Here is a 14,215-nt window from a genome sequence, read left to right as displayed (position 1 = left end):
AAGTGTTTAAAAATGAATGTTAAAAAAGGGAATAATTGATCTTTTATTGTGCTAAGATAACTACTTGAGTTTTTGACATTTTTTACTATTTAAGTGAAACCTTTGGATTCAGATAACTGGAGTTTTCTTCTTCTTCTTTTTCTTCTGTAACTAAGAAGACATCTGAGTGTTTACCAATAGAAGAAGGGACCTTAAGAAAGTCATGGCAGTACCAAAGCAGGAGCGCTTAATACTCTTTGACTTTGATGATGAAGAAGATGATGATATAAACTTTACTGAGAATGCTCTTTCTGAAGGTAAACCATGTTATTCAATGTTGGCCATTGAGTGTGTCCTGTAGTTCATTGGACTTTTACCTAGCTACCTGAAATGGAATAAAACTTTGCTAAAGGTTTTCATATACATCATTTCTAATTTTATCTATAAGTATTTCTTCTTATAGCAGAGTCTTAGCAATGCAGGTAGTTTCTCTTGGCACTGTAGTCCCAGTATGTTGAGAAAAAATAACTTGCTAGGATTTTACCCCAGGAAAAGGCTTGAACAGTGTTCTTATAGAATGTTGGCAAACTGTGAATTTATTTTATAAAACCTGCAAAGAAATTATTTCATTTCTAAAGCTGCTTCATAAACTCATATGATCAATTCTTCCAGGGAAATGCAAATCGATAGTACTTTATTAACTATTACTAATATAGCATAATTTCAAATGTTCCCATTTCTTATTGTCAATACAGAAAAGAGCCCAGCATTTGACAAATAATAATAATAATAATAAATAATCTCTTATAACAAAATCTTAAGTAGGAATCAGGATGTTCATCTCATCCTCTCATCTGCGGGACTAAACCAAGGTGTACTACCCATCGTTGGCTTTGTTCTTGTCCTGCAGAACCATATGTAAACGACACAAGTATAGGCACATATCATACTCACAAAATCTATTGGACTCTTCATATTAGTTGGGTTTCTTGTAATTTCAAACAAAAAAACCTTTTTAAAGAATAAAGGTGTTTTACTTCTTGCTAAATCAGGGGTAAATTAGCTTTAGATGCAGTAGAATGGGAAACAGGAAGTATTACTTAGGTAGTATCCTCTAGACTTTGTTGCGATTACAAAATTAATTCTTTCAATCCTGTGGTTACTATAACTTTAGAAAATGCAGTGGTCTGAGACAAGGTTTCTCAATGCTACTGTTGAAAAATTCCTATAGAAAAACATCAATAAGTTACTTGTGGTCATTTGCTCATGTCTGAACAAAACACTGTAGTAGGAACATGGTTGAGTTTAGCTTTTCTTTCCTTCATTTTCTCCCTCCCTCCCTGCTTCCCTCCCTCCCTACCTCCCTTCCTCCCTCCCTATCTCACTTCCTTCCTCCCTCCTAACCTCCCTCCCTTCCTTTATCCCTCTCTTGCTCCCCCATCTCTCTCCCTCTTTCCCTCTTTCCCTTTTTTCCTTTCTTTGCTTCTTTTTCTTTTATCAACTTTATCCCTTTCTCCCCCGCGTCTCCAAGCCCACCAACATTTTTATGTCTTGAAACTGAGGCCAGGCCCCCCACTCCAAGATTTTTTTATGTCTTGAAACTGAAGCCAGGGCCTATTGCAAGGCAGTAAAAGCACACTATTGGTAAACCACAACATCAGCCCAGAAAATGGTTTACTTTTAATGTCTAGACCTGCAGTACAAGTCAGCCCCCCTACTCATATAATGTACAAGTGTATTAGTTACTCTTTATATTTTCTTCTTTCATTGCCTATAATCATCAATTTTTTAAAATCTAAGATCTGGGAGAAATGACCTTATCAAGTAACTTTGGAATGATAGGTCAGCACAGTCTTGGAAATTCTCAATTTGAGGTGCACAGGAAAGGTTGGTAGGAAGATATTGAAATGGCCACTGGTATATGAGTCAGGGATCCAGAACAAGTCTGGACTAAAGATACAAAGTTGAACATTCTCAGCTTCGATCCAATTTTAAACCATAAAAACTAGATGGAATCACTGAAGGACTAATTAAAGGTGTAAATGGGAAGTCGGAGGACAGGCTACTTGAGTACTTCATTGTTTAGAGTTCTGAGACTGAGAAGAAACTGGTAAAGAAGACAGACAAGCAGCCTAGTTGGTAGAAAGTAAACTATCCAATTAAAGGAACTATTTGTAAAGAAGAGACCATTACGTGTGCCATAAACTGCTTATAGGCAAAATAAGCTAGATTTAACAATGGGAAGTCATTGGTGCATTGCATAGAATGATTTGGTTGGAAAAGTGAGTACAAAACTAATTGGAGCCAGGTGTGGTGTTGTACAACATAAGTTCCAACACTTACAAGGCTGAGGCAAGTATATCTCGAATCTAGCCTGTGTCCAGAGCAGATAGCAAGACTGTCTCAAAAATAAAACAAAAACAATTTAAAATGGACACATTACAGAACACTAAGGGAAGACTGAGTAGTATTAGAACAAATGAATTAGAGGTTTTCAGAGGTTTTGTGTGTTTATTTGGTTTTTATTTGGTTTGGATTCTTAGCTAAGTGAAATAGCATGCTTATGTGGTATTGGAATAAGTTTTTATTGGCTATTTTGGTTATTTACATTTCAAATGTTATACCCTTTCCCAATCCCCCCCCCCCCCGAAATCCCCTATCTCATCTCCCCTCCCGCTGCTTCTATGAGGGTGCTCCCTCACCCACTCACCCACTCCGAATTCCCTGCCCTGGCATTCCCCCACACTGGGGCATCCAGCCTTCCCAGGACCGAGGTCCTCTCCTCCCATTGATGCCCAACAAGGCCATCCTCTGCTATGTATGCAGCTGGAGTCATGAGTCCCTCCATGTGTTCTTTCTCTTTGGTTGGTGGTTTAGTCTCTAATGAGCTCTGTGGGGTCCGGTTGGTTCATATTTTTATTCTTCCTATGGGGTTGCAAACCCCTTCAGCTCCTTCAGTCCTTCCTCTAACTCCTCTATTGGGGACCCTGTGCTCAGTCCAGTGGTTGGCTGCAAGCACACGCCTCTGTATTTGTCAGGCTTTGGCAGAGCCTCTCAGGAGACAGCTATATCAGGCTCCTGTCAGCAAGCACTTCTTGGCATCAGCGATAGTGTCTGGGTTTGGTTACTGTATATGGGATGGATCCCCAGGTGGAGCAGTCTCTGGATGGCCCCTCCTTCAGTCTCTGCTCCACACTTTGTCTCCATATTTCCTCCCGTGATTATGTTGTTCCCCCTTTAAAGAAGGATGGAAGCACCCACACTTTGGTCTTCCTTATTCTTGAGCTTCATGTGGTCTGTGAATTTGTATTGCAATAATTTTTAGACAAATGAATTATTTACCTTTTTTGGTCTGGGGGCCCTGAAGTGAGAACCAAGGGTTTCATACAAGTTAGTAAATAACTCTTAACACTAAGTTATATTCTCAGATAGTTCTTACTTTTCCTTTTAAGACAAGGTTTCACTAAGTTTCTTAGGCATTGCCTTGTGTTCCTCATGCCTTATCCTGCAAAGGATGTTATGACAGCCTGGTGTCAACTGGCCTGGCTAGAGAGTCAAATAAAAAATGAGGAGGATGTAAAAGCTGGATTGTTGGGACTGAATGGGCATGTGACAAGAATTTGTTAAAGTGCGGGTATGCTGGACCCTGAGAAATGAGAGCATAGACAGATATAGGTTGGTGAAGTGAGATTTGCCATTTTGTTTGTTTCTGTATACTTAGTGAAATAAGATCATCAGGTTGTGAAAATGTTACCACTAGGTAGTCTAGCTGGAGTTTTCCAGACATAGTATTTAACCATGTAAAAGTGAGTGTTGTAACTAATTATATTGTAGGCACTGAGATATCAAAGAATAAGCTATTACTTGACTCTAAAAATTTCTACTTGTTTTAACCTGCATGCTGTTAATGTCCAATATTTGGGAAGCTGAGAAAGAAGAGGCACAAGCCAGCATGTGGAACATACTGTGATGCTGTCTTGAATGTTAAATAATTCCTATTTAGTGACTAGTGGGATCATTATCCTGCATATTAATGAGTTTTAAAATTACTTAGACATGTACTTGTCAAAATAAAATGTTGAATGTATTCATTTTGAAGTTATTGCTTTTGAGTTCAGTATGGAATTATTATTTTGCTTCAGGGATGGGAGTGTAGGTTATAGAAATCGTGTTTACCTATAATATATGATGCCTAGAAGAACAACTAAAGTATTCTACAAAAACTCTTACTACATAAGCTTTCTTTTATATTTGTAGTATATTTTACAGCAACAACAAATGCTACTAATACAGCATAAAATTAAACAGAACCGGAGAATGAAACTAATTAGACAGATGGATATGCGTTACATACAGGTACATATCCAGAAGCATAATACCTCAGAAAATATGTGTATACTGTTTTTTGAAAGTTGATGAGACATTTTTAGTATAAAATTTTAACTGCTTTTCAGGTTGAATTGTTTCAGACAAAAATATTAAATATAGCTATAGTGTTCTACTTGTTTTATGATGATTATTCAATATAGGAAATGGCAAATTAAGAATTTTACCTTGACATGTACTTCTCATGCATCATATTGATAGCTGGTTAACACTTAAGTCATCGTTTTCTGTTTATCTGAGATCAAGTCTATGCATTATTTCTACATTATCTTCTGTATGTGCATCCCCAGTGTTTGTTGAATAGGAAATGCTGAGTTGAAATTATAGACCTTCAGTTTTTGTATTTAAATGTATTGTAGAAATATTTTCTGACATATCAGTTCTTCAACTGTTACACTGTCCAAACTAACTCTAACTCTATAGGCTACTTTATAATCATTAAAGATGGCCAAGAAAGACTACACAGTTGAGGATATTTCCAGATGGAGAGTTAAGCATATTACTAAATGTTGGTCTAAATATTAAATAGTTTTTTAAATTTATTTTTTATTGGATATTTTATTTACATTTCAGATGCCATCCCCTTTCCCATTTCCCCTCCCTAGAAAAGTCCTATCGCATGCTCCCTTTTCCTTTTTGCTTTTATACAATTTTTTAAAAATGTTAATGAAAGGCTTTATAAGTTTGGCAATGCTTAATCAGAAGTGTAACCCAATACCCAACCTAGATATATCAACTATCTTTCATTGGTTGAGACATGTGAACATCTGCCTCCATGCCCCCCCTTCTCTCTTTCATCACCTAGCTTCTGCTCTCCTCCTTCTCCTCCTCTCCTTACTCCTTCTCTAACTCTCAGTAATCCTCCCACCTTAGCTCTTCGTACATATCACCCTTTCTGTTAAAATAAAACTTTTCTCTCAAAATACAATTAGAGCATAATTATGCCTATTTGTACCAGTGAGGTACAAGATACTCCTAATACCCAGTCCATCATTTTGTTGACTAACCAGAACCTCTGTCATCTCTCCTAACTAAAACACTTAGTTCTGAACCTGGCTTTTTTCTTGGCTTTAGAATGGATGTCAGCTGGAAACCATCGACTCAAATTTTTTCTCTCAAAGTAAATAGCCAGGATTGGCTATGAGACTCTAAGTTTTCAATCCCATCAGAAATTCAGAATGACTGAAATTATGGGAAGCACTAAGTATAGCTTCTAAACCTTAGCCAATTTATAGAGACCGCTGAAAACCTGGATAGTCCCTATACTACAAAATGTTGGAGCATCTGGTCTTCAGCCTTCTGGCCCAGGATCATCTGACAGACCTTAGTGGTGCAGAATTATTAAGGGCTGATTAATCTGTCTAGGCAGATATAATCAGTCGACTATTCTGCAAGTGTGTCCTTTTCTGGACAGTAATTTGTCTGTAGATGACAAGAGGCAATTCTTGCCTAGTGGCTGTCTCACCATGACTGGAGTAAATCAAAAGATGCTGAATTTCTTCCTAGAATCCAAGACAGGAAGCTGTCAGGACCAGACAGGTCTCTAATCAAAATGAACATTAATACAGAAATGTTTTTAACTTCAATTCTGTGAACTTCTCATGTTTTGAAAACCAATTATTCATGTAAGGTAATCTGGAGTGTTGTCTTTTAACTCCTCTCAGGTATTTCTAAATGGGAGTTGCTATGAGGATGGGTTCCCACCATCCTCCTATTCCCGCCTCCCTGCTCTTGAAATTCCCCAACACTAGGGAATCCAAACTTTCAGGCACTAAGGCTGTCCACTTCCACTGATGCCTGGCAAGACCACACTCAACTACCTATACAGGTGGAGCCATGAGTCCCTCCCTTTGTGTTCTAGGGCTGGAGATTTTAGAATGGCTACTACAGCTTGTTTCTTAGGACCATTTGCTTGAAAAGTTGTTTCCCAGCCTTTTACTCTAAGGTAGAGTCTGTCTCTGTCACCGAGATGGGTTTTCTGTATGCAGCAAATGCTGGGTCCTGTTTATATATCCAGTCAATTAGCCTATGTCTTTTAATTGGAGAATTGAGGCCATCGATGTTAAAAGATATTAAGGAACAGTGATTGTTGCTTCCTGTTATTTTTGTTATGATAGGTGGAATTATCTTTGTGTGGCTATGTTCTTTTGGATTTGTTGGAAAAGGATTACTTTCTTGCTCTTCTGGGGTATAATTTCCCTTTTTGCCTTTATACATTTTTTAAATGTTAATCAAAGGCTTTATAAGTTTGGTAATGCTCAATCAGAAGTGTAACCCAATACCCAACCTAGATATATAAACTATCTTTGACTGGTGGAGACAAGTGAACATCTACCTCCATGCCCCCCTTCTCTCTCTTTCTCTCTCTCTCATCACGTAGCTTCACCCTTCCTTAACAGTGTAATTTTACCTTACATAAATCAAAAGATCACACAGTACAGGTCATTTTTTTCCTTTGGTGAATTCATGTCACATTACCATTCATCCAAATAAAATACACCTTGATGTTTTGAAGCTTACTAGAAATTTTCAAAATTATCTTACTGATTTTAATCTCTCTCTCTCTCTCCTATTCACACCTCTCTCTCTCTCTCTCTCTCTCTCTCTCTCTCTCTCTCTCTCTCTCTCTCTCTCTCTTTTGCTTTCTTGAGACAGGGTTTCTCTGTGTAGCCCTGGGTGTCCTGGAACTCACTCTGTAGACCTGGCTGTCCTCAAACTCAGAAATCTGCCTGTCTCTGCCTACCAGGTGCTGGGATTAAAGGTGTGCGCCACCACCCCCTGGCTTGGGATATTTTAGTCTTTATTCAGTTATTTTTTTTCTTTTCTCTTTTGAGTCAGAGTCTCACTGTGTTCCTCATGTTTATCTCTAGATTTCTGTCCTTCTAGAGCTTTCAGAGAATCTAGGAATCATTTGCAACTTTGCACAACATTTCTGCACCATTTAGACATTAAGAGTTCATTGAACTATTGTTTTGTAGAAATATTTTTGTCTCTTTAACAACATTGTACTCATGTCTGCTGTATTTCACTTCATTACATTTTATTCTTGTATTATTTACATTTTTTGGACATTGGAATAGATAATGAGCATTATTTGAATACTGATAAATTCTCACTTGTGAAAATGAATTTTGCAATTTAGAAATGAAGATGAAACATGGATAATAACTGAACTAGCCTTTTGTGTTTTAGATTTTGAATAACATGGCCAATGAAAATGATAATGTATTATGTAGTGCTTCATTCATTGAACTTAAAAAAGAACTTGCTGAGTATCAAAAGAAACAAATGATGGAAACTGTAAGTTATATTTTAACCTTGAAATGACATAATTTAACAGAAATATTAAAGTGTTTTATTTATTAAAATATGCATAACACTAAAAATTCATCATACTTTCTCTTTTTATGATACAGCAGCGGCAAGAGATTGCAAATATTCGAAAGTCTCTTCAATCCATATTATTCTGATGAGTCTTTGAAGAAAACTTGAACTTGTTTGGTACAATATAATTCTAATGGTAGCTGAAAAGCATTTCTTTTTATATTTTTTCATTTTTTATTTGTTATTTTATTTACTACCTCACAACCCCCCTAACCCATCCCCCACACCCTGCTTCTATGAGGGTGCTTCCCCATCCACCCACCCACTCCTGTCTCAACTCCCTAGCGTTCCCCTACACTGGGGCATCAAGCCTTCATAGGGCCAAGGGCCTCCCTTCCCATTGAGGCCCTACAAGGCTACCCTGTGCTACTTATGTAGCTGGAGCCATGGTAGAAATTTAAGTTTAAATAAAATCTTACCTGGCTCATGACTAGCAGCTAGTTTGCTGTGTCAAGGTTTTAACTCTGTTTTTAGTGAGATTTTTTTTCTCTCCAACAATGTGAATTCACTTTTATGACTAAACATTGTTTGTTTTGGCATCAGAAAATTCCTTATCAGTCACCGAAGATACAAAGTGCAATTGTAGAAGGTTAAATCGACATTTGCTTTGATTTGCTTTGTTTGATTTTTAAAACATGAGCTCACCATGCAACCCAGACTGGTCTCTCATTTCTGAGCTTAACCTCAGCCTGCAAAGTACCCACGATTTTTAAGTTTTAATTTGATGAAATCGATGTTGTGCTTATCTCAAAATTGAGCATATTTACTACCTCTTTTTTTAATGAAAAAGCAACAGCAAAAGGCTGCAAATTCTCAGAAGTCTTTAAAAATCTGTATTAATGTACTGTTCAACTGAAATGTAAAAAGTCATGTGACTTGCAGCTATTCTTCTGTAGCAAAGTTTCAACTTTTATTGTAATGATGAATTGTTTCTCTAATGCTGTCAAATAATTTTATCATCAATAAAGATTATTTAAATTCATGTGTTGGCTTCAGAATATTTTTATCATTCACAAAAGGTACAGAATACTATTATGGGTGTTAAATTGGGCATTGTATTATCTTATGCTGCAGATTTCTACCTTTTCTTGTTTTTGAGACAGAGTCAAATGATATTTCCCATATCAATATTGAACTCCAGGGCTCAACTGATCTTCACTTCTCAGCCTTCCAGATAACTAGTACTATAGGTGTGTGCCACAACACAACCCTTTTTACTTGAAGGAAAATATTCAAGAATCCTATTTTACATGCATATGCTCTTTTGTGTGCTTAGTAAAATACAAATCCAATTCTATGGAAACAAAATAGTCTATGATCCATAAAATTTACCAAATTGTGTCTAAGAATCACATAAATTGCCACAAGTGCCTGCATGCTGCCATGTTCACTACCATAATGATAATGGACTGAGCTTCTGCAAACCCAACTGAATGCTTTTCTTTAAAAAACAAAGTTGTCTAGGTCATAGTTTTTCTTCTAGGGACAAATGTCCTTGCAATTGTAGAAGAAAACCCAAGAAATCATATCTTCAAAGCAATCAAGGTATGGCTGAGTTTATCCAGAGTCTCTTACTGTACTGCTTACTGTTTTCTTGCTGTGATAAAATACCATGATCAGAGCAACTTCAGGAAGAGCATTTATTTGGGCTTATGGTTCTAGAAAAGCAAGAGGCCATCATGGCCGTGAGGCATAGGAGAAAGCAGCAGGTATGGTGACTGAGACAGGTAGCTGAGTGCTCACCTCTTCAAATACAGTCACAAAGCAAAGAGGCAGGATTAGAAATGCTGGTAATCTCTAAAATTTCCATTTCTTTCCAGCAAACTCCCACCTTCTAAACCTCTCCTAACAGTGCCCCCAACTGGGGACCAAGTGTTCAAATATCTGAGCTCATTACAGAAGTCACCATTCAAACCACTACATTGGGTGCGCATGGTGGTATATTGCATTAGTTCCAGCACTCTGGAGTCAGAAGCAGAGAAATTTCTACGAGTTCAAGGCCAGCCTGATCTTCAGAGTTCTAAGCCAGCCCCAGTTACATGGTGAAAACCCATTTTTAAAAAAAAGATTCAGGCAATGTTGTCATACAGTAATTCTCTATAGATCTTTCCATAATCACAAAAATATATTTACTAGTAAAATATGTATTTATTCTCTTATGTTTTCTTTAAAATTCTGGGTTTTTGTTTTCCACATATTTTAAAAATATCAGTTCTCTCATAAGTGCACTTTGTCAGGAACATAGGCAAACTTTGTGCTTTCCCACAATGTCAGAAATTGTCAAATAACAATAAAGTGATAAAATGTAGTGATTACAATGGTGGTATTTTGCCAGAAAATCGTCTTTCTTTGGCAATCTGGACAAGATTACAAAGGTTTTTTTCTTCAGTCTTAATCACTATTCCTATTTCTCATATAACACATCACAATCAATATGTAAATGAACAAAACTTACAGGTTACATATTGCATGAAAAAGGTTAAAGAGGCCGAAGGAGATTTTAGGGAGCTTTCAGAAATGAGATGTAAATAGAGTCTTTATTGAGAAGATTAGAACCTGAAACAGACTGTAGTGAAGGAACTGCTTCTGTAAAGTCAGGTGTTGTGGATCAGTGAATTTTCATCAAAGAAACAGTTCTATGTAGATATGCAGAGCAATAGAGTAGGACTTTCTCCCAGGTCAAGAATGGGTGGACTGTTTGAATGAGGGCCACAGGGGTAATCTGCAGGACTGGAAAAAGCAGGTAAGTAGACTTATCAACAACAAGGAATGAGCTCAGCTGAAGAGCCAGGGTCATTCTTTGCTTGTCCCTGTCAATCCATGACTAATCCCTCAAGTGTCAGAAAATAGGTCACTAGGGGCCATTGCTATCAAAGTGATAAGTTCACACCTCTTTATGAGGTTAAAATGAGGGAGTTGCACCTTTACTGGGTCTGGTGTGTCTGACAAGTTCTTAGGCCTGGTTTTCCTGATTATTATTTAAAAACTTCTCCAAAACTCATAGTTTCCATTCACTTCAGTACAGGTATAACAGCACCCCTCCTATGCCCAGGAGTAAATGCTGTTGTTCTGATGGGGAATCCTTGGTAAGGGGACAATCTCCTGCATGAAATTTTTATTCCACTTGCACTCACTGCCTCCTCTTATAGGTGAAAGCTATGAATAATCTTCCTGAGGGCAGTGAGCCATCAAAACTTGGCAGAAGGCTTTGTATCAAATGTGTCACCTCCATAACTGAAGACAACATCTATATCAGCAAGGACACGTTTTTCCCATTATGCATGTTTTCTGGAGGTAGGAGTTACAGCTTTCAAAACATAGAACAAGAAATATAAGTATTGGGCTTGAGGGTCCTTGAAACTGAAAGTAGGGTACAATACAGGGGGAAAGGGTAGTATTTTAAATATTGCCTAGAGCTCCTGTCCCCTGTGATGACCATCACCATGTGGCCATGTGGTTGTTTTGATTCAGTTGATTTTGTTTGCCAAGTAGCTTTTTAACTTTGGTTTTCCACATAGGGTTCCTCAAAGTTACCAGAAACTCTTACATATCTGAGAATTGTGCATGGGATTAGGAAACCCAGCCACTAAGCTTCTGGGTCCTGAGATTCTAGTCTTTGTGACACTGCCCCTGGATACATTCAAAATCACATCATTGACAGCATTACATAACTATAAGGGATTTATCTTGAATATATTTGCATCACATGTCTTTCTCAATGCCTGGGGAACACATCAGTGTAAAGAATCAGTGATTACATAGCTTTCTGCTTTCCTTGCTATAGGAAGATATTTAAGAGGTCTAAGTGTTTGGAAAATTAGTTTATGTGCAGGAAATGTTAGTCAGCATATGGCAGTGAGTAAGGCCCTAGAAATGTCCTGTGACCTGACTGTGTTAATACATAATCTCACTTCAATGGCTGTTTTAGGATTCAGTCCATTCAATGGAGATTTGCTGCTGGTTGAGTATTCCATGAACCCGGGCACTTCAAACATGAATATGCACTCTGCGAGCCCCCTCAACTCTCAGAATATGGAAGAGGTAATTGACCTTGATGTTGTCTTGTCATGGGTAGGCAGCTGCCTCTCCTCCTTACTGACTGTTCCCTTTCCTGACCAAGGTGTTGTGTGGTATGTTTGGCAGTGTAACTTCTGCCAGAGTGGACACATTTGTTTACTGATTGAAAAGGAAATAAGCAGAGAATAATATAGTGTTTGTCTGTGTGTGTGTATGTGTGTGTGTGTGCATTTGTGTGTGTGTGTGCATTTGTGTGTGTGTATCTGTGTATGCTTAATTCCTAAGTTGTGTGTTTTCCTTGACATTTGTGTGTTCAGTGGACAAGAGTTAGAAAATTGTCTTGGCTGTGAGAAAATTGTGGAGAAACTTTGAGTGCACTAAGTTTGAGGTGTGGCAACTTGCTGATGAAGGCGGGTCAGACCTTGGTTAGGACAGTCTGAGAATGAGTTGTAGAGACAGGGAAGTAGAGTGTGAGGGTATGATGGGGTGAGGGACCTGCTGATTGGATCTGGGTTTCTGGGGATGTGGAGAACCATCTGTGGTGGGTTACATCCTTCCCTAGACTCATTGTCATCGTTTCTCATCATAGGTCTGTGTTACTTGCATTGATGGAAGAAATGGCGTGGTAGAAGCCACCATGTTTTTCACCCTCGACTCTCTCCATACTCTCCCTGGATATACATCGGGTTTGTACGACATTGTGAACACTACTGTGGTAGACAGCATCCAATCCCACTACACTCGAAGAGTGGTGTCTATGACTCCAGTGGATTCTCTGTATTAACCGATCCTTCTGGATCACTGTCAGTGTTAATACTGGACTCTAATGCCTGGTTAAATAAAGTAGTATGGATGAACAAAGTAAATATGTTTGAAGTCAAGAATTTTTCTTTTGAGCACTCTTTTTGTTTTGCTGTTGTTGGTGGTGGTAATAATAAAATGGATTTATTTTTGGAAGATGACCTATGAATTCAAAAATGTGCCCAATTGGGTTTTGAATATAGAACAAAGAACACGCATCTCGGTCAAATTCACCATTGTCCATATGCAAGAGTATATATATTCTCTGCTGCCAGTGGAACCTCTTTTGTATGTTAGCAGTGACTTCCATATTAATGAGTGTTGAGTTGACTCTTTGTCCTGTCCAGCCGGACATTAAACAGGGGTCCGGGGAGATCAACTGAAAGAGAGCTGGGGGGAAGGGGCTAGCAGGCAAAGATGCAAAGAATGGTGACCTGTCTATAGGCTGATCAGATCGCAATTTTTACTTTTTCACACAGGTTATATACACAAAAAGGCAGGATGTGGGGAAGGGTATGACACAGAAATGTAGATGTTCAGTGGGAGTACAGATATCTTCCAGAACAAGGTTATCTGCTGGGTGAAGGTTCAGGGAACAGTCCACTGTGAGTCTGCCTATGATTCACCTGTCCTAATCTAAGTTGGTACTATCTACCAAGGTCGCCTATCTACAAGGTCTATGTCTAGAGCCTGGCAGCTATCTACCAAAGCTGTTTGTTTACAATAGCTTCTAGCCATCTGTTCTAGTGTTTTTCCACAGAGACCGAGACTTTGTGCTTGCAGGCATGTGGGTTAGGCCTGCCACTGTCTTCAGGCCTATGGCTGATTCCAGGCCTTCAGTGTATAGACAGAGATGCCCATGACAACTCTTTTTACATGAGCCAGCAGTTAAGGTAGTTCTTGGTAAATATCAGGGGCAGATTTTTAAAGACCTTAGTAAGCAAATTCATTGAATATTAGTATTGCTTTGCTATAATTTCAACAGTAGGGATTGAGTTGCTCAACATTTTATTAGGAACTCATTTGTTCACTTAAATGAGAATGTTAGCGTGTGTTAAAATCTGTTCTGTGGATGAATTTTTGTTATAGGAGTAATGAATCTGGCAGAAACATTACAACCTGTTGCTTGAAGTTCATATTGTTTTTCTATGGTAAAAGGTATCAGAATATCTCACATTTGTACTCCATTAAATTTCTTCCTTCTCTTGATGAAAGATAAATGCATCCTTGGATCAGTGGTCCTCGAGAGCTTAAATATCACTGGGAAGTCGTTTTGTCTTCAACTCTGGTGTACTGTCTTTAGTTTGAGCATGTTTCCTGACAAACAGAAAACAGTAGACTTCTTAAGTCTACTCTACCCTGTCCACCAGACAATTGTTCCTGCTCTGCCTGATAATGATGGGAGATTCCAGAAGTCTGTTGAGTTTGAACTTTGTCTTAGTGATTATTTCCACAAATTCTTTAAATCTTTCTATTATATTTAAATTAATCCAGTTGTGTCACACATGTGCATGAATGCACACAGACACACCACTTGTCACAGTGCTCATGTGCAGGTCTAAGGACAATCTCTGAGAATCTGTTTCCCACACTGTATGGGTCCTAGCAACTGATTTCAGGTCATCAGGCTTGATCAAAAGCATCCTTA

At 38.2% G+C, this 14,215-nt stretch overlaps 1 protein-coding gene across 1 annotated transcript; it reads left to right on the top strand.

The window, feature by feature from the left end:
* The first annotated feature begins 202 nt into the window (after positions 1 to 202).
* Positions 203 to 12,550, top strand: LOC117695147 (cancer/testis antigen 55-like). Its single transcript, XM_034486013.1, has 5 exons — positions 203 to 296; positions 9,233 to 9,294; positions 10,899 to 11,043; positions 11,678 to 11,790; positions 12,356 to 12,550. The coding sequence occupies exons 1-5, from the start codon at positions 203 to 205 to the stop codon at positions 12,548 to 12,550; spliced, it is 609 nt and encodes a 202-aa protein (XP_034341904.1).
* Positions 12,551 to 14,215: the final 1,665 nt, after the last annotated feature.

Source organism: Arvicanthis niloticus, chromosome X (genome assembly GCF_011762505.2).
Source record: "Arvicanthis niloticus isolate mArvNil1 chromosome X, mArvNil1.pat.X, whole genome shotgun sequence".
In the NCBI taxonomy this organism is placed as follows: domain Eukaryota; kingdom Metazoa; phylum Chordata; class Mammalia; order Rodentia; family Muridae; genus Arvicanthis; species Arvicanthis niloticus.
Note: the sequence above shows the minus strand (reverse complement) of the source record. Positions and strands in the feature narration are given on the sequence as shown.